Source organism: Schistocerca serialis, chromosome 9, assembly GCF_023864345.2.
Source record: "Schistocerca serialis cubense isolate TAMUIC-IGC-003099 chromosome 9, iqSchSeri2.2, whole genome shotgun sequence".
Classification (NCBI taxonomy): Eukaryota; Metazoa; Arthropoda; class Insecta; order Orthoptera; family Acrididae; genus Schistocerca; species Schistocerca serialis.
The window spans coordinates 394,689,004-394,714,519 of NC_064646.1; the positions used below are offsets into that span (position 1 = coordinate 394,689,004).

The 25,516-nt window shown below is 42.5% G+C and overlaps 1 protein-coding gene and 1 pseudogene across 1 annotated transcript in view; both read right to left on the reverse strand.

Moving 5' to 3' along the window:
- LOC126418968 (aldo-keto reductase family 1 member B1-like) overlaps positions 1-25,384 on the reverse strand; it is a 63,358-nt gene extending 37,974 nt beyond the window's left edge. The window contains exons 1-2 of the mRNA XM_050086015.1: positions 25,301-25,384; positions 10,849-11,016 (exon numbers count right to left, since the gene is read on the reverse strand). Of these exons, the coding sequence (XP_049941972.1) occupies positions 10,849-11,016; positions 25,301-25,375 (243 nt within the window). The 5' untranslated portion in view covers positions 25,376-25,384. The remainder of the gene's footprint in view (positions 1-10,848; positions 11,017-25,300) is intronic.
- LOC126420008 (5S ribosomal RNA) lies at positions 20,848-20,965 on the reverse strand (annotated as a pseudogene).
- Positions 25,385-25,516: the final 132 nt, after the last annotated feature.

Here is a 25,516-nt window from a genome sequence, read left to right on the forward strand (position 1 = left end):
AGGTTGAAAAATCAGCCAACCAGTTGCAAAACAAAAGTTTATTAGCCCTTGGCCTAAGTTTTGGCATTTCTAAAAATATCTTCTTCAGGAGGAGTAATGTAACATGATCCATTCCTTTTGAAGAAGATATTTTTTGAAATATCGAAACCTAGGTCAATGGCTAATAAACCTTTGGTTTGCAATTAGTTGGCTGATTTTTCAACCTCTTCACTCAGATTGTATTACTGCACTGCATAAAAAAATAGTTTACCCATTAAATAATTTAGACATACTTGTACAATATTTTTTAAAAACACTATGGTATACACACAGGGTGACACATATTGAACTATATGAGATAAAATTGTCATAACTTCTGAAGTGTTTTTGTTAGGATGTTCAAACCGCACATTTGGGTGCAGGTCGCAATGGGAATTATGTGCATGCAGACACAGTTTGTTGTTGTCGGCCATTTGCTTTTGGACAGGTTTGTCAATAAGCAAAATTGGCACATTTGGGGGACTGAGAATCCGCATTTTACAATTAAGAAGTCTCTTCACCCTCAATGGTTGGCTGTGTGGTGTTCAGTGTCCAGTCATGGAATAATCAGTGCGATATTCCTTGATGGCACGGTGACTACCAAACAGTACGTGAAGGTTTTGGAAGATGATTTCATCCCCATTACCCAAAGTGACCTTGATTTTGACAAGATATGGCTCATTCAAGATGGAACTCTCAAACTTGACCCCATTGAAGCAGGAGAGTGTCTGATGTCCTGGAGGAGCTCTCTGGGGACCGCATTCTGGCTCTGGGGTACACAGAGACCACTGGCATGGGCCTTGATTGGCCACATATTCTCCATATGTGAACACATGCGACTCCTTTTTGTGCAGCTGTATTCAAGATAAGGTGTACAGTAATAACCTCAAAACCATTAATTAGCTGAAAACGGCCATTCAGGAGGTCATTGACAGCATCGGTGTTCTGACACTTCAGTGGGTCATGCAGAATTTTGCTATTCATCTGCGCCACATCATCACCAATGATGACAGGCATATCAAACATGTCGTAACCTAAATCCAAATATCTGCAGTGATGTTTACATATTGAATAAAGTGTGTGCATGCCATAGTTTGCAACTAATTTCCATTTTTTTCATATAGTTCAATAATTGCCACCCTGTATCTAACAAGCAATCTATCAAAATAAATGTAGCGTATGAATAATATTACTACAGACATTCTGGCTCACCCCTCTGCTTTAGTTTGGATCTAGAGTTCCTAGCTTCGAGACCTGTTGAGGGCATTTTTGCCTTAGCCTCATCAGTGCCTTTGAAAATGGACTTGAATGTGACATCTCAGTCTTGAACCAACCCAGTTTTATAGCTTACATCATTTGCAGTTACCAGTACATATAGGCAGTAACCATATTAGGGCTTTTATAAACTAATCCAAAGAATTATATCATGCTTGATGATTTTCTCTCAAACCATATAATGCCTCAAATTACTTACAAACTCTACTTGTTCCATCTTTGTATCTTGGAAAATGCCTCACATAAATTTCTGTGAAAACTTTACCATTTATTAATGCAGTCTGTACATCCATCTGTTCTACAATTAAATACTTTGGCAACAGTATGATAGCAAAAGTTCCAATGTTTGCATCATAGCAACTGGTGAACAAATATCCAGTACTTTAGTGTTGAAAATTGTTTTTTTTTTTATTATGTATTTTTATTGTTCATACTCTTTTAACTGATTTTAGTAATAGAATACATTGTTTTTTGCATCATCCAAACAACAAATGGATTATAAATCTTTTTAATATTAAAGTACTTTAAATATAGCTGCGCTACAGCAACGGTTCCACGTAATCAGATTAAGAGCAACCGACCAGTTGCAAAGGATAAAGTAATCTTTACCTAGGTTTCAATAGATATAAATCTATCTTCTTCAGAAGACGGCAGATGTTTGTAAAAACGATAAGGACATACCGCTTCATATTATGGTAATACTGCCGTCTTCTGAAGAAGATAGATTTATATCTATTGAAACCTAGGTAAAGATTACTTTATCCTTTGCAACTGGTCGGCTGCTCTTAATCTGATTTAATATTAAAGTTAAGTGTTATTTTCAAACTACCAATTTCTCAGGTAGATTTACATCCTAAGTTATTTTGCCTTACATGGATGGACAAAAGAAAATTGAAATTGTTCAATTACATCACCTGACAAAAAAAGTGAAGCAGCCAGAACACATAGTTGGATTCAATGTAACTCCATTCACATACACACCATCACTGGGTATGTAAATTCTCTGTCACAGATAGAAAGACAATAGAGTGCATTAGCATTTTTCATGTTTAGTGTTGTTCCAGGTCTGTTAGGATATGTAAGGGGCACGAATGGTGTCAGACGTTGTGTGTTCACTAAGAAGGACATGGAGATGCAATGCATTCATGTGAGACAGTGATATTAAGATCTGACATCATATGAAAAAAAGCCTCATTGTATGTCTCCATTTGGCCAACTGGTCGAATCATGCACTCTCCACATTTGCCACTCTCCACATTTGCTGAGCATTCAGATGTGACAGTGATCCAGTGTTGGACAGCATGGGAATATGAGACCAGGGATACTTGTCATCAATGTGTCATTCGATTACATCTGACTGTCACAAGGGAGGATTACCAAACTGTATACCAAGCAATCCCTTCACATCTGTGCGTGTCATATGACAACAAATAATTGATTCCCTGCATTATTTTGTGTCATCTGCACCACTGTCAGCAGCCAGACTAGAGATTTACCACTCCATATGTGGACTGATTTCACAACACAAGTGGCTGCATTTGGAGTGTTACCATGACCAGGAGGTATGGAATGCTGATGAATGGCATCACATTGAGTTCAGCAATGAATCTTGGTTCTGCAGCACCCCAGATGACCATTGTTCCTGAGTATGTCAGCAACCTGGGAAGATGTCCTGTTATTTCTATGTTTAGGAAAGGCACAATGGTTTTATTCATGGAGTCATAGTGTGGGAAGTCATCGGCTATCCCTTCAAGTGACAGTTGGTACTGACTGAGAGTACTCTGACAGCACATTTGTACACCACAGACGTCCTAATTCCTCAAGTGTTATCTTTCATGTGACATCATCATCATGCCATGTTTCAACAGACAATGCTCATCTACATCAGGAACACCCTTGGCCAGCAACATTGCCACATCTGTGCCCAATAGAAAGTGCCTGGGACCAGCTTCAATGTCACCTCCATCCCACCTCTCAAAAAAAAAAAAAAAAAAGGAAACAACCATGCCACAAAAGAATTATCTGAATGGGACAGAAGTCAGTAGATGTGATGTACATGTACAGACAAAAAAGGATCATAGTTCCAGAAAAATCAGATGATTTACTCAAGAGAAAGAGCTTCACAAATTGAGCAAGTCAATAACGCATCGTTCCACTTCTGGTCCTTATGCAAGCTGCTATCAATAGAGTTGTTGAATGTCCTTCTGAAGGATGTGTGCCAAATTCACTCTAACTGGCATGCTATGTTGCCAAAATCCCAAGATGGTCAGAGGGCATTTCTCAGAATGCTCTAGACATTCTCAGTTATGAAGATATCCAGCAACCTTTCTGGTCAAGGCTGGGTTTAGCGAGCATGAAGTCATGTAGTAGAAATTCTTGCCATGTGTGAGCAGACATTATCTTGCTGAAATGAAAGTCCAGGATGGCTTGACATGAAAGAAAACATAACAGGGTGTAGGATATTGACATACTGCTATGTTCTAGGGGTGTCATGGATGACAACCAAAAGGGTCCTGCAAGGAAAAGAAATTGCACCCGAGACCAACACTCCTGGTTCGCCTGGTGCAAGTCTTTCGCGTTTACGCCACTTCGGCAACTTGCGTGTCGACGGGGATGAAATGATGATGATAAGGACAACACAACACCCAATCCCTGAGCGGAGAAAACCTCTGACCCAGCCGGGAATCGAACCCGGACTATTAGGTATGAAATTCCGTCATGTTGACCACTCAGCTACTAGGGGCAGACAGACTGTATGGTGGATGATGGTCATATTCGTATCCCACCATTGTCCGGGGCATCTCCAGACATTATTTCCATGGTCACTGGGGCTCAATTCAAAGCGGGACTCATCACTGAAGGCAATTCTACTCCTCCAGTCATTGAGATTCCAGGCCAAAGACATGACTGGAGACGCCTTGAACAGTGGTGGGATACCAGCCCAATTGTCGCCGCCATATGACTTGACAGCCAGGAATAATGGTGTGGGGTGCCATTTCTTTTCATAGCAGGACCCTTTTGATTGTCATCTGCGGCACCCGTACAGCACAGTAGTACGTCAACAACATTCTACACCATGTTTTGTAGCTCAAGTTCTTTGAAAATTGGACTGGATTTTGTAGTCGCTGAAATAACGTCACATACGCTCTCAACCTGTGAAGGTTCATTTCGTTCCTTTCCTGGGTGCTTCTCTTTTCGTGTCTGGCAGGGTATCGTTTCCAACTCTATTTTTGTTTACAAGTACTATGCGGAGAGTAATGATGTGTTTATCTATATCTATACTCCTCAAGCCACCTTCCAGTGCTTGGTGGAGGGTTCTTTGTGTATCAAGGACACTTGCCGCCTTTCCTCTTCCAGCCAGGAATGGTCCCCAGGAAGAAAGAATTTTGGTAAGCCCCCATGTGAGCTCAAATCTTTTTACTTCTACTGTCATAGTCTTTTCATGAGCTGTATCACTCGATTCTTCTATGAACTAAACTCTCGGAAATTTAACTCTAAACCACACATTATGCACAATGCCTATCCTGTAGCGTCTAGTACTGGAGCTGGAAGAGCATCTCTTTGACGTTGTTACACTTACTAAATAAACCTGTGATGAAACGTTCTGCTCCTCTTTGAATCTTCTTTATTTGTTATGTCATATCTGCCTGGTACAGATCTCAAACTGTCAAGAAATATTGAAGCTTTCGTGGAATGAGGGTTTTGTAAGCCATCCCCTTCACGGATGGACTACACTTCCTGAGGGTTCTTCGGATGTAACTCACCCCGACATATACCTTACCTGTGATCAGTTTCATAATAATAATAATAGTAATAATAATAATTTACGTGGCTGTTCCATTTCAAATCACTCCATACACATAGATGTGAATGCTTTCAGTGATTGTCCTGTAATTGTGTAATGGATCTTTCTCTCGATTCATCTGCAATACGCTGCACTTGTTTACACTAAGGTCCGCTGCCAATCCCTGCACGAAGCCTAGATCATCTGCAGATACCTTGCAGTTGGCTTTAAAATTTTCTGGCGTTGCAACTTCTCCGTGTGCAACAGTAGCATATGCAAAAAGTCTCATAGAACCTCATATGCTGTCCACTAGCTCGTTACATATATTGTGATGATCTTATAACAGTCCCTTGTGGTATTTATATGTGTGAAGAGTTCTCTCCATTAAATCTTCATCCAGTCACAAAGTTAGTCTGATACTGCATACCCTCGTATTTTATTCATTAGGTAAGGGTGAGAAACAGTATCACACATCTTCTGGATGACAAGGAATACGACACAACCTGTGTGCCATTGTTTAGTGCCTCCTTGGCCTCATGGATGAACAAAGGATGAGCTGGGGTTCACACAATCGTTGATTGCGGAGTCCATATTGATTGCTAAAGAGTACATTTTGAGTCTCCAGGAATGTCATAATATGTGATCATAAAACCTATTCCAAAACTCTACAACAGACTGATGTCAGAGATATAGGCCTTTAATTCTGTGCACCCGTTCCACAACCCTTCTTGAAAACGGGAATGATTTGTTCATTTTTCCAACCACTGGGAATGCTTCGTTCCTCCAGCGACCTGCGGCACACTGCTGGAGAAGTAGGTTCTCTTGCATACTCTATGTAGAATCATCCAGTTGTCTTTCCTTTGATGAGCGATTTCAGTTTATTGTGTATTATTTAGACACCTACCACTTTGATGTTCTTGTTACAATTTATAGGAGGAACTTCGGTACATTCTTCCTCAGTGAAACAGTTTTGGAAAAAGGAATTTGATAGTTTGAACTTCTCTGTGTCATCTTCCATTTCGATTTTCGATGCCATTATGGTCACAGAGTGTCTAGAAGATGGCTTTGGCCGATTTACTGAATTAACATAATATCAAAACTTTTTAGGATTTTGTGTCAGATCGGTGGTTGAATTTTACATTCAAAATGGATGAACGCTTCACGCATGGCTCTCCGCATTTTGGTTCCGTTCAATTTTTATCTGTCTATGTAGCTTTGGCTACGTTTACATCTGCAGTGAAGTTATCTTTGCAGGCTTTCTAACACAGTTGTCGAATCACGGTGCAACCCCCCCCCCCCCCCCCCCTCTCATATGCACAATCCCGTCACTCTCACAACTTAGCTCATAGCTTACCTCGCTTAGGCGACTGAGCTGAGCAATACTATTTAATTTTGTCCATTTATGCTTAACATATACAATATACAGCCTCAGAGATGAAAGCATCACGTTCACTGCTCAGCTAATCTTAAGGGAAGACAAAAGGCAAGTGGGCTTCAAAAATTCGATTTTTAGATTTCAGCATATTTGAAATGCCTGGTCTTTCCTGCGTGAAACCGTTTTTGTTTTATATAAATAAGACAATTTTTTCGTCAGATATGAGGGTTTTCCTGACGCTCTGTGCAATCTGGGGACGGTGTCAGCAAGGCTTAAGACCAGGTATGAACACAACAACCCTATGGTCCTAATGTCACAGTTTCTAAATTACACTGCACTGGGCATGTCCAGAAGAGAATGGGGTCCAGATGGAGAAGATTATTGAAAGAAAAGTCAAAAATATTATTGGAAGATGGTAAGAAGATAGGTGGTAAAGGTCACCTGACAAATGTTCAAATAGATAGATTACAGAATTATTATGGCTGGGCCATAAGAAGGAATGTAAGGAGTTTAGAAAACATAAAAAAAAAGCTGTATGGGCTTTTTCCACAAACTTTCCACAAATGGAAATCCAGTACATGGTCTTTGCCCAAATAATCCTGAGACTTGGTGCAAGTGCAGGAGAAGTGTCAGATATGATGACAAACATTCTTTACCTGCATCAGTAGTGAATGAAATTAAACCCATATTTAGAGACCTTTGTAAAGATACCTTGTTGAAGAAATATCTTCATGGGAAACCTAAAATTTAAATGAATGTGTGAATTCTGTCATTTGGAAGCGGTTACTGAAAACTATTTGTTTAGCTTACAAACCCAAATTTGGTGTTTATGATGCTATTTTATGCTTCAATGACGGTGTAATTAGCAAACTGAGCGTTTTGGAATTATTGGGCCTAAAATCGAGTGGAAATATTGCAAAATCTTTGGTGCAGATAGATAAAGAGAGAATCCGCAAAGCAGTTATTGCTAATTTAAAATGCACAAAAGAAGCCAGAAAGAAAAGAAGAGGAACAAGAGAATAAAAGAAGATCAGTATGATTCAGATGACGCTCAGTATTGTGCAGGAAAATATTAGCGGTAAGTAATTCTCATCAATAACTATACTACAATTGCAATATTAAACTTTAAATGGATTTTTCTCAAAACTACATTTTTTTACTTTCAGGTACGATTATTTGATAAACTAATGGGGTTGAAAACGTGAAATTTGGTCAATTTGTACTGCAGATGGTAATAAGTTATTACAAGTAAATTGAGAACCAACAAACAATAAGAAACTGTTTTATAATAATTAATGTACAAAAAAAGTTCAATTTTACTAGTGAAGGATAAATTTTTTTTCTGCAAAACCATTAGAGGTATTATGATCATTTTACTTAGTAAAAATTTCATTGTTTTATCACATATAGTTCTTTTGGAAAGTGTACCTATTCAAAGGGTAAAATAGCATTGGCACAATAGGGATAAAAATTGCCTTCCGTCTCCCTTTAAATCTACTCCTTGTTGCAATTACCAAACAGATTATTTTCTTACCTTTCTTAACATTCTTGTCTAGAGCCGTATTCCGTCGTTCTACATCGACCTTATGATCACTGGTTCCTCGTTCTACGTTCGCTGAGTCGGAAATTTTGGGCCTAGCTGGACTGCTGGTTGGAAGTCATGAGTGATTCCTCCAGATGATTTCAGGGCGTTATTATTGTTATTTTCCTACCAATCTCCGCAGTGTGTGGCCGTCCCTGTCAGTTATAAGACAAGGCCTGGCTAGTCTTGGTGCAGCTGCGTTTGTTCCTTCGAGTTTCCACTTCACAATCACATCACCAATAGTCGATTTGGGCACTTCTAAAAGGATTGAAAAGTCCCTGATGGATTTGTTACTCAGCTGGCATCTAATGGCTAGTTCATGTTCGAGATAACTGCGCTCTCCTAACCAACCTAGTCTGCTGTTACTGCTTCTCTACTGACAACACAATAGTCTGTCCTTCCTTTGAGAGGCGGCATGAGCACCCTCTCATATTTCTATCTTACTCTGAGTAATTTGATTTTCCTCTCTAATGGCGTGCGGTGAAAAGTCCCTATTCTTTCCCACGCGGTCTTCCCACACAGCGTCTCTCGTCACCTGGGTGGTCCAGTGACAGGCAGGTTCTTCTGATCTTGAAAGGGTTAAGTCGATGGGTGTGAGGGAGTCGAGTGGATGCTTTCCAGATGCAGACATTGTCATAAGAGCGGCAGCAACACGCCCACAGGGGCCTGGCGGAGCGCCTGGGCTAGTGATTCCGTTACTTCGCAGAAACTTAGTGAAAACACTTTCAGGCGGGCTACCAGCGAGACATGGGAATGACTTGTGTTCCCAGGCAGTCTTGGCGGGTAAATTCCTGCGTTTTCTGCAAAATCGTAACTGTGATTGGCTTGCTCAGGGAATAGCTCCGTGACGTAGCAAAATCGGCTCAGAAATTGGCGCCAAGTATCTCCAGTGGTGGAATAGTACTGCGTCGGCAATAGAGGGTAATTTTCCACCGGTTTTCGAGTTGCTGATTGGAACGTTTAACCACGACCACTGTCGTGGGGGCGGGAATGTTTGGTGTTCGGCTTGTACGGATGCTCTTGAGGAGTCGGCTCTCAGCTTTCGGTCGGAGTAGGTTACAAAACTGAGCTCTCGCTGCTCTGGACAGCCTGCCTTCCGTTGACTGTCTAATATACTTTCATTTAATTTTAAGTGTTTGACGAAGTTGCTGAAGTTTCGACTTCAACGTAACTTTACGAGTACAGTTGGCAATTGAGCGTTCTGCGTACAAGCGGCCTATGTTGTCCGTCTTGAGGAGTTTTGGCTAAAGTTGACTGTACTCGAGTTACTGTGTGACTTCTCTTGTTAAAATCACTCACTGTACCGTCAGTGATTGTGTAGCGAGCCTTCTTTGTCTCCCTCAGAGGCGTATTTGTGTTGCTAGGAAGTCTGGAACAACCAGACCAGGAGAATTTGTTTCGGGCTATGCTCGCGACATTATCATCACCACAGCGGGACGTCGAAGCAACCAGCCATCGCCTCCAGTATGCCAGATCGTGTCCTTGCAGTTCAGAAGACACCTTGGTAATGTATGTCCACAGCACCGCTCGCGACATTATCATCACCACAGCGGGACGTCGAAGCAACCAGCCATCGCCTCCAGTATGCCAGATCGTGTCCTTGCAGTTAAGAAGACACCTTGGTAATGTATGTCCACAGCACCAGCAAATCAGGGAATTTTGCTAGGTGATAATCAGATCTCAGCAGAGTGCGCCTGTTCGTCTTTTCTAACTTTGTTCTGTCTTGGGTGTTCATTGTCTGAGTTATCACCACTGTAGCAGCAATTAATGTTGGGTTGGCTGGGTGTTTCTCTTAAGATTTGAGTTGTAAGGAATTGGCTCCACATACCAGTTGGTCATAAATGTCACAATCTAGTTGATGGACAACTTCACCTTCACAGCATTTATTTGAGTATCCAATTTGATGTATTGTAAATGTTTCATGTGTTTTGTTTATTATTTTGAGTTTAGTCATAATAAATCAAATTGTTATTTTGGACAGAACTTTCATTGTGTTAATCGGTAGAGCAACCCTTTCATTTCTCACTACGTTAATGAAACTTTCCTTTACCTAATTAATTTCTATCCAATTACATTATTGCAGGTGCCAAACTCTTTTCTACTCCACTTTCAGGGTCGATTACACTCAGTTCACATTTCTTCTTAATCCATGTGCAACAGCAAAAGTCGGAGTTGGAAAGGTGGGGGGAGGGGGGAGGGGCTTAGAGCATCATTTCCATATCAAGATTCTAGAAGAATTTAGTGTTAAGTACACTGCTAGCCCCGGCACCTCGCACCTTTTAAATCAGCAGATCAGCACTCGTGACGTCTAGTCGTCAGTTCCGCATTACATAGGGGTGTCCGGATACTTTTAATAAAATAGTGTATAGCGCTGCCGATCAAGTATAGTGTACCCACAGTTGCCAGTCTCTTTCACTTGGCTCATGGTTTGCAACTTTTTGTGCATTTTGTAACCAACCTGATTCGTTTTGGTGGAACAACTCCACTAAATCTGTGTAATCTGTGTGTGTTGCGAACAGAAACTAAGAGTTGTTTTGTATCTATCCCTTATTTGACATAACAAATCTGTAGTTCCAATTTTTATTGATGTTCTATTAAATTTTGTTGACATTACTTACGAATTACTTATTTTTGTGCTCTATCAACTTGTCGTTAGTGAGCTACAAAGAAGTAGCGATATCTCCGTTAATGCTGGTTTGCTTGAAAAAAATGTATATGACTTTTCGTTTCCTTTCTGCATTATCTGCATGTCGTTTGATTTTCTGTACACATTGGAACCCACATGTATAGTCTTATTTGTGCGGAAGTCCTTACCTTGCTAGTGACAAACACCTCTTCCCGCTTGACTGCCCCTTCCTTTATTTTCTCCTGCAGCGCTTCGCCCACTTCTGACTCGTTGCGGTACACAGCAGCGGTGTCGATATGGCGATAACCGACGTCGATTGCGTGTTTAACTGCCTCCCTGACTTCTCCTGGAGTTGCCTGAAACATCACAAAACATAAATTCTAACATTTATCCAACGACTTTGATGCTAGACACTTTTTATCACTAACTCACTTAAGACCTTGCGCCATTCTCACACTCGGTTTTCGCCCGCGGGGGCTTAGATTAAGTGGTGTGTAAGCCTAGGGACTGATGACCTCATTTTGCTTCCATAGGAACTTAGCAAAAATTTCCAACTCGGTTTTCGCGCAGAAATAGCACCATCCACAGGACAGACGCCACAGTTCAGGTTCTCTCTATCCCGACATCGCGAAACCCTAACATTTGACCGAGGGTTGTTATTTATATCATACCACACACTATTTTCACTGCATACAACTCTCCTTGTTAACACTTTTCCAACAAGGAGACAACTCTTTACATAAAGAGTCAATGTTTGATAACATGTGTGCCATTTCTCTGGCGCGTTGCGTATCCGGCACTATCGATAGCGACTTGTATTTCTGTTTCCGTCTGGTTCGGCCTGCGCAGGCGCTGAGGTGTGTGCTGCCTCTGGAGCGTTTTTCGCGGGGGGCCGCGCGCGCTCGGCTCGGCAGTAGGATTCGCACCGAGCTGGTGGTATTTTGCCTTCCGCCCCGGCACGGAGGTGTGGTCTCGTTGATGACGGGCCTCGTTGATTTGGCCATTGGGCGGTGTGGCGTGTTGGTGACGTGCTGTAGTGGACAATTGATGGATCCCCGCACGGGATCGCTCGAGGTTCTCCGCCTATGAAAAGGGTGCCACAATATCGCTTGGGTTTCCGCACCCAGGAGTTGTAAGGACTGCAGGGCAGCCTTTCTGTGTGTTTGCTCTGTCCGGTCTGCGTGGCGGGGTTCGTTTCACCTTACTTCAGCTGTTGTTTATATATTCTGCGTGATTCCGTTTTGGCCGGAGTCTAGGTGTCGAGTTTTCTGCTGGTGTGTACCTGGTCGTCGCCCCCGTTTTCCCGCCCGGGGGGCAGCCGTATCTGTTGGTGGGAATTATTTGGCAGTGTGTGTTTTGCGTGGAGCCAGTGTGCTCACGCGCCCTGATTCAGAGTTGAAATTACTGTGGTCAGGCTGGCTCGGTTGTTGGAGTGTGTGTTATTGGTTTTCTGGCTTGCTGGGGACTGCGCGCGCGCCTGTTCCGTTTTGTAATGTGGCACCAGTCTGATATTTTTATGTGTGCTAGTTAAGTTGCTAGCAATTGCTTTTAGCCTTGTGCTTACTTATTTTTATTTAAATTGCTGGGCATTGTCGTTTGCCTGTTCTTTTACCTTTATTTATTTGTAGTATCAATTAAGCCTAAGACGATGTCCAAGGTGCTAGCAATTGATTTTAGCCTCCTGTGTACTTAATCCTACTTAAATTCTTGGGCATTGCCATTTGCTTGTTCTTTTACGCTTATTTATTTTTTGTGCCAGTTAGCCCTAAGATGATGTCAGACCTTGGTATCTGTCAACCTTATTTTGGCTACTAGCACTTAGGTGCCTATCCCGGATTTTGTCATTAATTGAGATCCTTTTATACTGTATTTTTAGTAGTAGGTTCGGCAAGTGCACTTGCGTATGGTATTTATTATGTTTCCCCTCCCCCCTTCTTCCTCCTTCGTGTAAACTGAATTTGGTAAGATTGCTAGGTGGCCTGTGTTCTTTTATTACCTATGTAAGTTTCCCCGCTGCCACAGTCGTAACATGTTTTGACCGGCAAGCGGCCCATGTTGGCTAGAGTTTGAATGTGGTCTGCGCTGTTGAAATCAGCAAACTTTATGTAAGGAAGCACATGTTGGGCTTTGCCGTACATATATTTATTATTGGAGCTAGTCATGTACGTGTTGTTCTGTTAAGGGTTTTAAGGCATTTTTAATTGAGATACCTTATAGAAATTTTATCACTCTTTTAAAGAAGGCATAGGAAGGAGTAACTTCGACTGAAAATTTAATTGTAAATTATACATTAGTGCTTCACATTATAAAATTTAACTGTATTAGGTGACAGTATGTAGTTTAATGCACAATGATTATTTGTTAATGTATCAAATTGTAAACAGTTTTGTTTGGCAGTGATTCTAACGACACAAATAAGTTTCTCTGTTCACCTGTGGCATATAACATTTTTATTACCTCATATTGCAAGCAGCTTGATTTGTTTGTGTCACTGTAATTTGTAAGCCACAGTGTAATTTATTACAATTAATTAATTGTTTTGGGGAAATAAACCTTGAATTCTACGTCCCCTTTTCATTAACCGAATCCCATCCAAATTGTCCGCTCAACATGGTTAAGGTTGTTACAGTTAGGTCTGTAGTTTATTGACTCCACTAGTGTCTAGAAAAGTTAAAATATAAATCTAAGGGCTAATGACAATGTTGTCAGACTGTACATTAAACTTTGATCTATATTTACAGAATATGGGCAAAACTACTATTAAAATAGTGGGCTGGTGAAGGTAAAAGAACGAAGACAATGGCAGAAATCTTTTTGCTTGCGTGAGCAGTAATGTTCACGTTTTTAGCGGGAGAGAAGATTATAGGTAAATGATTAATAACACTATGTGATCAAAAGTATCCGGACACTTGGCTGAAAATGACCTACAAGTTCTTGGGGCCCTCCATAGGTAATGCTGGAATTCAGTATGGTGTTGTCCCACCCTTAACCTTTATTACAGCTTCATTCTCGTAGGCATACGTTCAATCAGGTGCTGGAAGGTTTCTTGGGGAATGGCAGCCCATTCTTCACTGGGTGCTGCACTGAGGAGAGGTATCGATGTCGGTCCTTGAGGCCTGGCACGAAGTCGGCGTTCCAAAACATCCCAAAGGTGTTCTGTAGGATTCAGGTCAGGACTCTGTGCAGGCCAGTCCAATACAGGGATGTTATTGTCGTGTAACCAGTCCACCACAGGCCGTGCATTATGAACAGGTGCTGGATCCTGTTGAAAGATTCAGTCGCCATTCCAAATTGCTCTACAACAGTGGGAAGCTTAAACATCAATGTAAGCCTGTGCCGTGATAAAGCCACGCAAAACAACAAGGAGTGCAAGCCCCCTCCATGAAAAACAAGACCACATCATAACACCACCGCCTCCGAATTTTACTGTTGGCACGCTGGCAGATGACGTTCATCTGGCATTCGCTATATCCACACCTTTCCATCGGATGGTCACATGGTGTACTGTGATTGTCACTTCACACAACGTTTTTCCACTGTTCAATCGCCCAGTGTTTACGTTCCCTACACCAAGCGAGGCGCCGTTTGGCATTTACCGGCGTGCTGTCCGGCTTATGAGCAGCCGCTCGACCATGAAATCTAAGTTTTCTCAACTCCCGCATAACTGCCATAGTTCTTGCAGTGAATCCTGATGCATTTGGGATTCCTGTGTGATAGTCTGGATAGATGTGTGCCTATTACACATTACGACCCTCTTCAACAGTTGGCTGTCTGTGTCAGTCAACAGACGAGTTCGGCCTGTACGCTTTTGTGCTGTACGTTTCCTGCATTTTTAAATTCTTATACTTAGGTCCACCCTCTTGGATAAAATATTCTGGAGGGAAAATAATTCCCCACTCGACTCTCCAGGAAGGGACTGCTCACTGCTCAAGAGGATGTTCTCACCGGGAAAGAAAAAAAAATCTGGCGTTCTACCGGTCGGAGCGTGGAACGATAGCTTCCTTACACTGGTAAACAGTCTCGAAAATTTAAAAAGAATAGAGACTTCTTGTCAGCTAAATTCACGGTTATCAACATAAAATCAAATAAATGTAGTGCAGGAGTAGGGTTACTAATGAATAAGAAAACAGTAATGTAGGCGAAATACTATGAGCAGTATAGTGAACGCATTTTAGCGGCCGAAATAGAGAGCTAACACCCACTGCAGTAGTATAAGTTCATAAGTCTACTAGTTCCTTAGATGATGACGAGATTGGTAGAATGTACGATAATATGGCGAAATTATTCAGATCGTTAACGAAGATGAAAATTTAATTGTTAATAAGGGGAGAAGAATTCGTTAGAGGAAGAGAGAAGTAAAAATAGTAGAAAAGCATGAACGTGCAGAAAAGAATGAAAGGGGAAGCCGCCTAGTAAAATTTTTACGATGTCACAATTTAATGATTTGGTTTAATAGTCAAAAAAGACATTTATACGGTGAAAACACCTGATGAAACCGGAAGGTTTCAGGTAGATTATATAACGGTAAGACAGAGATTCTGAAACCAAATATTAAACCAAAACATATTTCTAGGGAAAGATGTGGGTTCAGACCGTAGCTTACTGATTATGCAGATTAAAAACCGAAGAACTTGCAAAAAGGTAAGAAATTAAGAAGACGGGGTGTGAATGAAGCGAAGGAACCAGAATTTGCAGAGAATTTCAGTTGGAAGATTAGGCAATGTTTAACTGAAGCAGAGGAAATATACAATAGCGGACCAATGGGTACATTTGAGAATGAAATAGTGAAGGCAGCAGACGATCAAATAGGTCAGAAAGCAAGCCTTGTTAGGAATCCTTGCATGACACACGAGATCTCGAATATAATTTTCGAAAGGCGAAAATATAAAAACGAAGAGAATTAAATTGTCATGAGGGAATACAGACGCCTGAAAAATGTGACTGAATTACTTGCAAAATGGCAAAGCAGGAATTCCTCGAGGAGAAATATAAAGCTATAGAAGTATGAATGGCTCTTGGAAGGATCAGATGACAAGCCTGTCCTAAACAACAAAGGCAAAGATTGAAGTGTGGAGGAAATATATAGGAGGGCTATACAAAGGAAACAAACTTGAAGGCAACTTTATTGAATGGAAGTAGATTTAGTTTAAATTGGAGGTATGGTACTACGAGAATAATTTAACAGAACACCGAAAGACGGAACAATACAGCAGTACAGAAGTACACGACAGTCCCTCAGGATTATTTAGATCCTGGGAGGGCCAGCTATGACAACTATTCCATCTAACTTGCAAGCTGAATGAGAGAGGCAAGCACTCTCAGAATTGAAGAGGAATTTAACAGTTTCAAAGAGAACTAAATGAGGGTGTGGATATTACAGAATCATCAGTTTAATATGTCGCGGTTCAAGAACTGTTTACAGATGAATGGAAACACCGGTCGAGGTCACCATCACGAAATATCCGTTCGAATTCTGGAGAATGGTAGAAACGCTGTACGCAGTATTTATCCTACAATCTATCTTAGAAGATAAGTTGAAGAAAGGCGAACCTACGTTTATAGCATTCGGCGATTTAGAGAAAGTTTTCACCAGTATTGATAAACTACACTCTTCGAAATTCTGAATATAGCAGGAATAAAATAGCGCAAAATAGTTATTTACAACGTGTTATGTGAGACGTAGCGAAGTGGTAGCGTTTCACAAACGCTCAGAATGAGCCGGCACAATGATCTGGGGCCGTAGCGCCTGGCGATATCCCAGAAGGGGGTGGTAACACGAGCGGCCAAGTTTAAAGTGGCCACATCAGTATACAGTGTTAACCCTGGAACACTAAAGGTGGAGAATGTTACATTGCTACTAAACCATCTTAAATTTTGCTACTACACATGTTATTCAAAGGAAGTCATAATTTATAGGTTATGCGTTAGTTACCTACAATTATTAGCTGAAAGTGAGGCTGTACTAACAAATGATGCTTCAAAAATCTAACAAGCTACGTAAAAGTGGAAGTGCCACGTACTTACCTTTCTGAAGTTAAGCCGGAAATACAGGGTGGCACAGATAAAAGTAGCCCGTGTAAATATGTAGGAAATACAGTGAAATTACGGAACCGAAAAGCTGAAATGGACTTACCGTTCACTTACAGTGGAAAATTCGTTTACAGAATATGCTGAAAGGGACTTCCTGCAACATCAATAAACAGCTGTTCTCGTCTAAGCATATTCAGATACAGCCCGCGTAAAGTTCGAATATCGATAGTGTCAACTTCATGGCTGTGTTGTCTTTCAGGTTCTGTATTGTGTGCGGATTTGTTTCGTAGAAATAAATCATATGTTGTTAGATCCGGCAAACGTGGTGGCCATAAATCTTTGCTGACAGTTCGTTCCTCAGTGAAGACGTCATGGGGTCGTTCCAGGACATGTTAGACGCGTGACATGTTGCCCCATCTTGCTGGAAGAAGCAGTATTGTCTTTCATATTCAGTGGGAGTTGAGCGCAAAATACTTCAGAAATTTCCGGGTATGCAACCGTGCAGAAGGGATAGTGTCAAAAAACATTGGTTCGATGATGCACGTTCCTGTTACACCGCACCAAACGCCGATTTTTTCATCATGGAAAGGTTGCGGACACACAATGTTAGGGTACTCCATTGCCCAGAACCACGTGTTCTGTGAATTCACATGGGAAACATGAAACCATGCCTCTCGCTCATGGTGTAATGGAAAGAGTCTAACAAGCCATTGATGATGTTATTCAAATGGTTCAAATGGCCCTGAGCACTATCGGACTTAACATCTGAGGTCATCAGTCCACTAGACTTAGAACTACTTAAACCTAACTAACCTAAGAACATCACACACACCCATGCCCGAGGCAGGATTCGAACCTGCGACTGTAGCAGCAGGGCGGTTCCGGACTGAAGCGCTTAGAAGCGGATGTTATTCAAAATCCACGGGCAGTAATCTACACGTTTCTGACTGCCATCCTCCCGCAACTGCCGCACAACCGTCAAACGTTATGGCTTCAAATTAAGACTTCAATATCCGCTAGCAACTTCTCCTATTTACAGGCGCCTCTTGGGCCAATTTACGTCTAGACTTCTCTGGGCTCTGAATAATTCTTTGACGAATGTCTGGAATAACATATGGTGTGCGAACTGAAGGGATTATTTGTCTTTTTATATTTTGCACAGATCCGTAAGTGCGCCAATCTCTATATAAACTGTGAATTGCTCTCTTTGCTGGTAATCCTTTATTCGGATACTGGACCCTGAAAATTTCGCTCGTTTCCATAATCGAACCTGTTTTCACATATGCTTCCACAATTTCAAATCTTTCTTCTATCAGGAAAGTCATTTTGCAGGCCGCAAAGAGAAACGTCTAACTTCAGTGGTGAAATAAACTGAAATTCTGACAGGCGAATGTCACCAATAGATATTGCATAAAACTGTCCAACGTTGTAGCTGTTTACATCAGCATTTGCATTCAAAGGGGAGGCGGGCTGCTTTTAACTGGCCACCCTGTATTAGAACAAGTAGTTTACGTGATCCATGACATTGTTCTTAAAAAAAGGAAGGGAGATAACAAATAATGCAGCTTAGAAGCTGTTTTCTTGAGGAATGTGTCAAGAGGGAAACAGAGCACGTATGCATACTTTGTCTAAACGGAATGGTTGTGTACAAGCAACACTTGAGACAAAGGGATAATTAAATTTCTTTTGTAATACCGTTTGATTTAATCGCAGTAACTCAACAGCAAAGGTCATACATACATGTTCGAGCTGGTTTAGAAAAAGTTTATCACTTTAAAAATTTTCTTTTCTAAAATTAATAAGTTAAGAGCAGTGAATCTACAAAACAAAATTTTTTCGCTTATTTTTCAGCATTCGGAGCTATTACGCTTCGTGCGAGAGCAGCAATTGCTTTGAACTTAGAATTTTCGGCGCCTTTGATATTGACATCTGGTTTGCACAGAGACGATCACAGTGCTGGACTTGCTTGTGCGTCATCTCGTGTAGATTTGGAAAAGTTTCGATTATTTTGTACCATGGGGGCCGCTGCAGTTGGGCTTCAAGTATTTTTATGTAGTATCGCGCCACACATTTTCACTTCTTGAAAATGTGTTTCCATAAAGATGTGGGCTTTCGTCAGACCACCACTGAGTTACGAGTGTTATTTACACATTCACGAGTGAAAGTGGCTTCATCAGCAAACAGAATTAATGGGATTACTTCACGGTTTACAATTAATCAACGGCAATCAACTCTTTATAAGATTTTAAATGTAAGAGAAGGCGTTAAGGCCTTAATCTGTTCAGGGTAAATAAGCAATAAATAAATAAACCGGTTGTCAACGATAGGGACAGAGGCTGTGTATCCGTAACGTCCGCCGCATTCTTGTACGTGGAATATTGATACGTGTAGAAATTATGCGTGTGTTTGTTGAACGACTGCACTGAACAAAATGTGATTCTCCACTCACACTCTGCTCATTTGCATTTTTTGTCAGACAATGTACTTGAGAAAAAAATTTGTTACCACCATAAACTGATTTTAGTGAATAATGCTTATTGATGACTATACAGTTTGTGCAGGGACCTCATCATGCTGGAAGAACATACCCATCCCTGCAGCCAAAGGAACCTCTTTTCATAAGCCTAGGAGCTCGTTCTCGAGATACATCCAAGTTCAGAAGAAACAGAACACCTTGAGCGACTAGAGATATGACGTTCATATTCACAGGACATGTACATCAGCATGTTCTGCAAAAATGATCAGTATTTCAGTCACCTCGGTTCAGCATGTGACCTGTTGCGTAGGCACAGGGTCCGCCATGGGCTCTGATAACTTGTTCCATATGTGATGGCATCGACGCGTATAATGCGCGATTGGCATCCTGTGGTATAGCCATCGATGATGCATTCACATGGTTCATCTTTGGTGGTTGGCACCGCGCCACAGCGCTGCATCCGTCATTTCACCATATCCATTACATTTCCGATTGGCAACAAGTCTAATGACCCCACTCCATAAATCCTTGAGTTGGCGCCGCATGTCTCGTGCGAATGCAGTCACTGTGATCTCACTCCCCCAGCCTGCGGCGAACCAAAAAGCGGCCATTTTCAAACATACAGAATCTGAGTTCGTCCGAAAACACTATCTGATGCTATTCCTGCCCCAGTAACGTTGCACCACACACCCTTGCTGTCTAGCGTGTTTCTGCACATTCGTCAAAGGTAAGCGAAGAAGAAGACGACACGCACTAACCCGTGCCGAAATAAACTGCGACGGACTCTCACGCCTGATAGCGTACGATGTGTTACATTGTTCTATTGTTGCGCCAGAGCCGAGGAGGACGCAGATCTGTCCTGCAATATCATTCGGATGAGGTTTCAATCTTCTGAGGGAGCGGGGGGGGGGGGGGGGCGGTCTGGATCGTGCGGCCTGACCCATTACGTCGTTTCTGTAATCTTCCACAAACCATTCTGCACACATCCATTGTACTGCCGAATCACTTCGTCCCGCACGAGCAACAATTTCCCGGATGGATGCATCACATTCTCCCGTATCAATAATGCGCCCTCTTTCAAACTCACTGATCTGACGGTACGGTTCGTGCATACGTCTGCAAGGCGTCCTCACTACTGCGTAAGTCACACTGATCCATTACCTTCGGTTTATAGCGACGCCGAGAGCCGCAGGTACATTTGACCAGCACATGGTGTTGCGCCGCGATATCGATGTTGACCTTGAACTCGCGGCCCAACATGGTTCAAATGTTAATCATTTGTGCAGAACATGCTAATGTACATGACCTGTGAATATGAACATCCTATCTCGAGTTGTTCAAGCCGCTCTGTTTTTTTCTGAGCATAAGTGTAGTAGAGATAAGGGGCCATGTAAGGCAATGTAACAGCTTAATATGCCCAACTGATAGTCGACGTAAACAATAATAAAAACGTCTTGGTAGGATAGATTAAAACTCTCCTCCCGCACAGGCTGAAGGTCCAAAGCTACCGACTGGCCGCCGTGTCATCCTCAGCCCACAGGCGTCACTGGATGCGGATGTGGAGGGGCATGTAGTCAGCACACCGCTCTCCCGACCATATGTCAGTTTCCGAGACCGGAGCCGCTTCTTCTCAATCAAGTAGCTCCTCCGTTTGCCTCATAACGGCCAGGAGCACCCCGCTTGCCAACAGCGCTCGGCAGACCGGATGGTCACCCCTCCAAGTGCTAGCCCAGCCCGACAGCGCTTACCTTCGGTGATCTGACGGGAACCGGTGTTACCACTGCGGCAAGGCCGTTGGCCCCAGGATAGATTAAGTAACCAATAAAATGGGATACATGTTATATGGAATGTTTTACTCGGATTAGTTCATACTGCCAGATACTAAAATAGTTACTACTCCTCCTGAGACACCCTGTATATTGTGGTGATAGTGTAACCACTGAGTAGCAAACACAAAACGCATTTGAATTACACAAAATAGTGGAGTAGCTTATGATGGGAATTTCTGAGTGTTCCTTTGTTCTTGCATAAGCTAAAAGGAGCGACAAGCCTGCAAAATTTGCGGGTGACATGATAGTCGATGCTAGGGACGGCGTTATATCTTTCCTTTATCCCAGTTTAATCTGACTGTCAAAACCGCTCAAAATAACCTGTTTCTGAAATAACCGATTCTCGGTTTTTTATTGCTATTATTTCCAGTAATAAACTTAGACTTAGAACAAAGATTGAAAAAATTCTGTCGGTGAAGGAGTAGGAGATCTTGATCGATAGGAGATTGAGGATGTGGCAGAAATTGGCTCATTGTCTCCAGCGAAGAGGCGAAATTGAAGGAACAGGCATGGCGACGGCGTGAGCGAAAGTTCACACGTTGATGACTTCCCTGTGTCGTCAGTTTTGGATTATATCAATTTTTCACCCTGAACCAACCACAAAATTAACAGATCAGTTATTATCCCAAGTTTATAGCGCATCAATAAACTGAAGGTGTCACAATCAAATTTAAATTCTCTGTCAAGGAACATTGTTAATGATTTATCCTTCCATTACGTCGCAAGGTCGTTTTATCCCCTCCCCTTTTTCATCTTTTAAAGCAAATGGAGCACTGTGCTTCATTGCTACCGTACTTTGTAAAATACAGCCAAAGTATGGAGGTGCCATTATGCAGTATACCGATGTTAGAGAGCCGCGCAGGGTAGCGACGCGGTATAGGGCGCCTTGTCACGGTTCGTGCGGATTCCCCCCCCCCCTCCCCCCGTCCCCCCACGGAATTCGAAAAATGGAAATTTTGCGAATAAACATTACTAGGTTTTAGAAAAAGTATTATTTAAAACCAAACATTTTAGCAATGCTGCTATGGCAAATTAATATGCCTGTTTTTTTTTTTTTTTTTTTTTTTTTTTTTTTTTTTTTTTTTTTTTTTTTTACCTGGTTGTTGTTGTTCCGTTGCGGCCTTCAGTCCAGAGAATGGTTTGATGCAGCTGTCCATGCTACTCTATCCTGTGCAAGCTTCTTCATCTCCCAGTATCTACTGCAACCTACATCCTTCTGAATCTGCTTAGCGTATTCATCTCTCGGTCTCCCTCTACGATTTTTACCCGTCCAGTACTGAACTGGTGGTCCCGTGACGCCTCAGAACGTGTCATACCAACCGATGCCTTTTTCTAGTCAAGTTGTGCAACACATTCAAGCCTGCAGGTTGCGCTGCTGTATTTGACCACGAACGGCACCTCTGCAGTGACCTGAATACGTCGCAGCCGTCACCCGTGGTCAGAACAGTGTTCTGTGTAGTTACGAGTTCACTATTTCGGAGCTAAGTGAATTCGAACGTGGGTGAATTGTTGATGTTCGTATGGTGGTGCTTCCGTAACCAAGAGACCCAGAGTGTTCCATTTTTCAACAGACACCGTATTGAAGGTTCACATCGCATACAGGGAAAGCGGAAAAAATCAACCGCTCAGACGAAAGTGTGTGTTGAGTGATCGTGACGGAAGATCATTGAAGAGGACTGTGACGTAAAATGAGAGGACGACAGTTGCAGAAGTCAGTATAGAAGGTCGTCCCAAGCCTACGATTCAGACTGCTTGCTGCCAAGAGTGAAAGATGGCGGCGATTTGTTGCTGATTTGGGCAGCCATATCGTGGTATTCCATGGAGCTCATTTTACTATGCAAGGTCACATTACTGCCAAGGATTATGCGACCATTTTCACTGACCAGTTTCGTCCTGTAATACGATGTTAGTTCGCCAGTGGTGATGCTTGTTCCAAGACGACGTGGCACCTGTTTACACAACTCGCATCGTCCACACCTGATTTTGTGAGGACGAGTGTGAATTGTCGAATCTCCCCTGGCCACCTTAATCACCATCTATCAATATTATTGAGCCTTCGTGATCTGCCTTGGAGAGATGGGTGCTTGTTTGCTATCTACCTCCATAAACGTTACCTGAATGTACCACTATTTTGCAGCAAGGATGGTATAAAATTCCCTCGAAAACTATACAGGTGCTGTATTTATACCGGGTGATCAAAAAGTCAGTATAAATTTGAAAACTTAATAAACCACGGAATAATGTAGATAGAGATGTAAAAATTGACACACATGCTTGGAATGACATGGGGTTTTATTAGAACAAAAAAAGACACAAATTTCACAAAATGTCCGACAGATGGCGCTGGACAGAAAACGTCAGTGACTGCGTCTACAATCGTGTATAAAAGGAGCTGTAATGAGAGAGAGAATCAGATGCGCCAGCAGTCGCAGCATGTTGACGTTACCTGGAAAGGCGGTTTTAGTGAAGCTGTATTATCAGAATGGGGAATGCGCTAGTTCAGCGTTACGATACTATCGCCATAGGAAGGGCATTCGAACGGATAAAGGTCCGCTGACAAATGCAGCTGTGGCGAGAATGATTTCGAAGTTCGAAGCCACGGGTTGTTTAGACGATAGACCCGGTAGTGACCGACCGAGCACAAGGCGTAATGCTGCTGAGACAGTTCAGGAGGAAATGGAGACTGTAGCGGGTTCGTCTATGCACGGGGAAGTCAGCGCTCGTGCAGTCGCACGTCGCACCGGCATTCCATACACTACTGTTTGGTTGGCACTGAGGCGTACCCTCCGATGCTATCCGTACAAAATCCATCGGCATCATGAACTGTACCTGGCGATTTAGTGAAGCGGAGGGCATTTGCGGTGTGGTTGAGTAAGGTGTTGTGGACCGACGAAGCTAAGTTTCTCGCTCCGAGGGTCTGTCAACGCCCACAACAGCAGAATTTGGGCTACCGAAAATCCTAGAACTGTCGCGGAAACTCCATTGCACGACGAGAAAGTCACGGTATGGGTTTGATTTACCACATCTACCGTTATCGGGCCTTTTTTCTTCGAGGAAATTCGTGATTCTGGTTTTGTAACTGCTACCGTGACGGGTGAGAGGTACGCCGATACGTTACAGAATCGCATCATCCCCAGCCTGGCTGATAAACACCTGCTGGAACGTACAATGTTTATGCAGGATGGCGCTCCACACCCTATTGCTAGACGCGTGAAACATCTCTTGCGGACGTCGCTTGGTGATGATCCGTGTGCTCAGCCGTCACTTTCGTCACGCTTGGCCTCCCAGGTCCTCAGACCTCAGTCCGTGCGATTATTGGCTTTGGGGTTACCTGGAGTCGCAAGTGTATCGTGATCGACAGACATCTCTAGGGATGCTGAAAGACAAATCCGACGCCAATGCCTCACCATAACTCCGGACATGCTTTACAGTGCTGTTCACAACATTATTCCTCGGCTACAGCTATTGTTGAGGAATGATGGTGGACATATTGAGCATTTCCTGTAAATAACAACATCTTTGCTTTGTCATACTTCGTTATGTTAATTATTGCTATTCTCATCAGATGAAGCGCCATCTCTCGGACACTTTTTGAACGTTTGTATTTTTTTGGTTCTAATAAAACCCCATGTCATTCCAAGCATGTGTGTCAATTCGTACCTCTCTATCTACATTATTCCATGATTTATTCAGTTTTCAAATTTATACTGGCTTTTTTATCACCCAGTACAATCAGAGACGACTGAACCCTGTTTTGAATGCATACTGTTTCCAACACAGTACTGGGCACGGTCTTTTGTTGTGTTTTTGGTTTATACGTATTGTTGTACAACGCCTACACCTGCTGCCAACAATACCTCACGGTTCGTGAGTTCACTGGTAGAACCGGCAAAGCACAGAAACCTGAGTCAGACAAGACAGAAAACCAAAGACCCCACAAAGAGAAAAAATGACAGAACGACATAGCCGAAACGACTGAAAGAAATACTGTTGTCCAGTTACACACTCGAATAGCCGTAGCCTGCAGTCACGTTATGTTCAATTTCATATCGTGTGATCTGTAGGTTCAAATGGCTCTGAGCACTATGGGACTTAACATCTGAGGACATCAGTCCCCTAGAACTTAGCACTACTTAAACCTAACTAACCTAAGGACATCACACACATCCATGCCCGAGGTAGGATTCGAACCTGCGACCGTAGGCTAACGTTGGTGCTGTGGGCAGTTTGTTCCTGCTATTGTCCCAAAATAATTTGCTTGATACTTCTAAATCTTTCAAAGAGTACTCGTTTTTACATGTTTACCTGCCAGGTGCCGAGCCCGAAAGCCGGCATGTTCCGCCCGTTGTTGAGCTTCACAGTAGGTGCGAACGAAGGCATGGCTGTGGAGAGGCGGAAGACGTGTGACTGACAGAGCAGTTGTTGCTGGCAGGTGCCAAACGGTGCGCTAATATAGACTAATATAGCGTGGCGTTGCACAAGCGATGCTTCGATCACAGCAGATTAGGAGCGCGAGAAGGG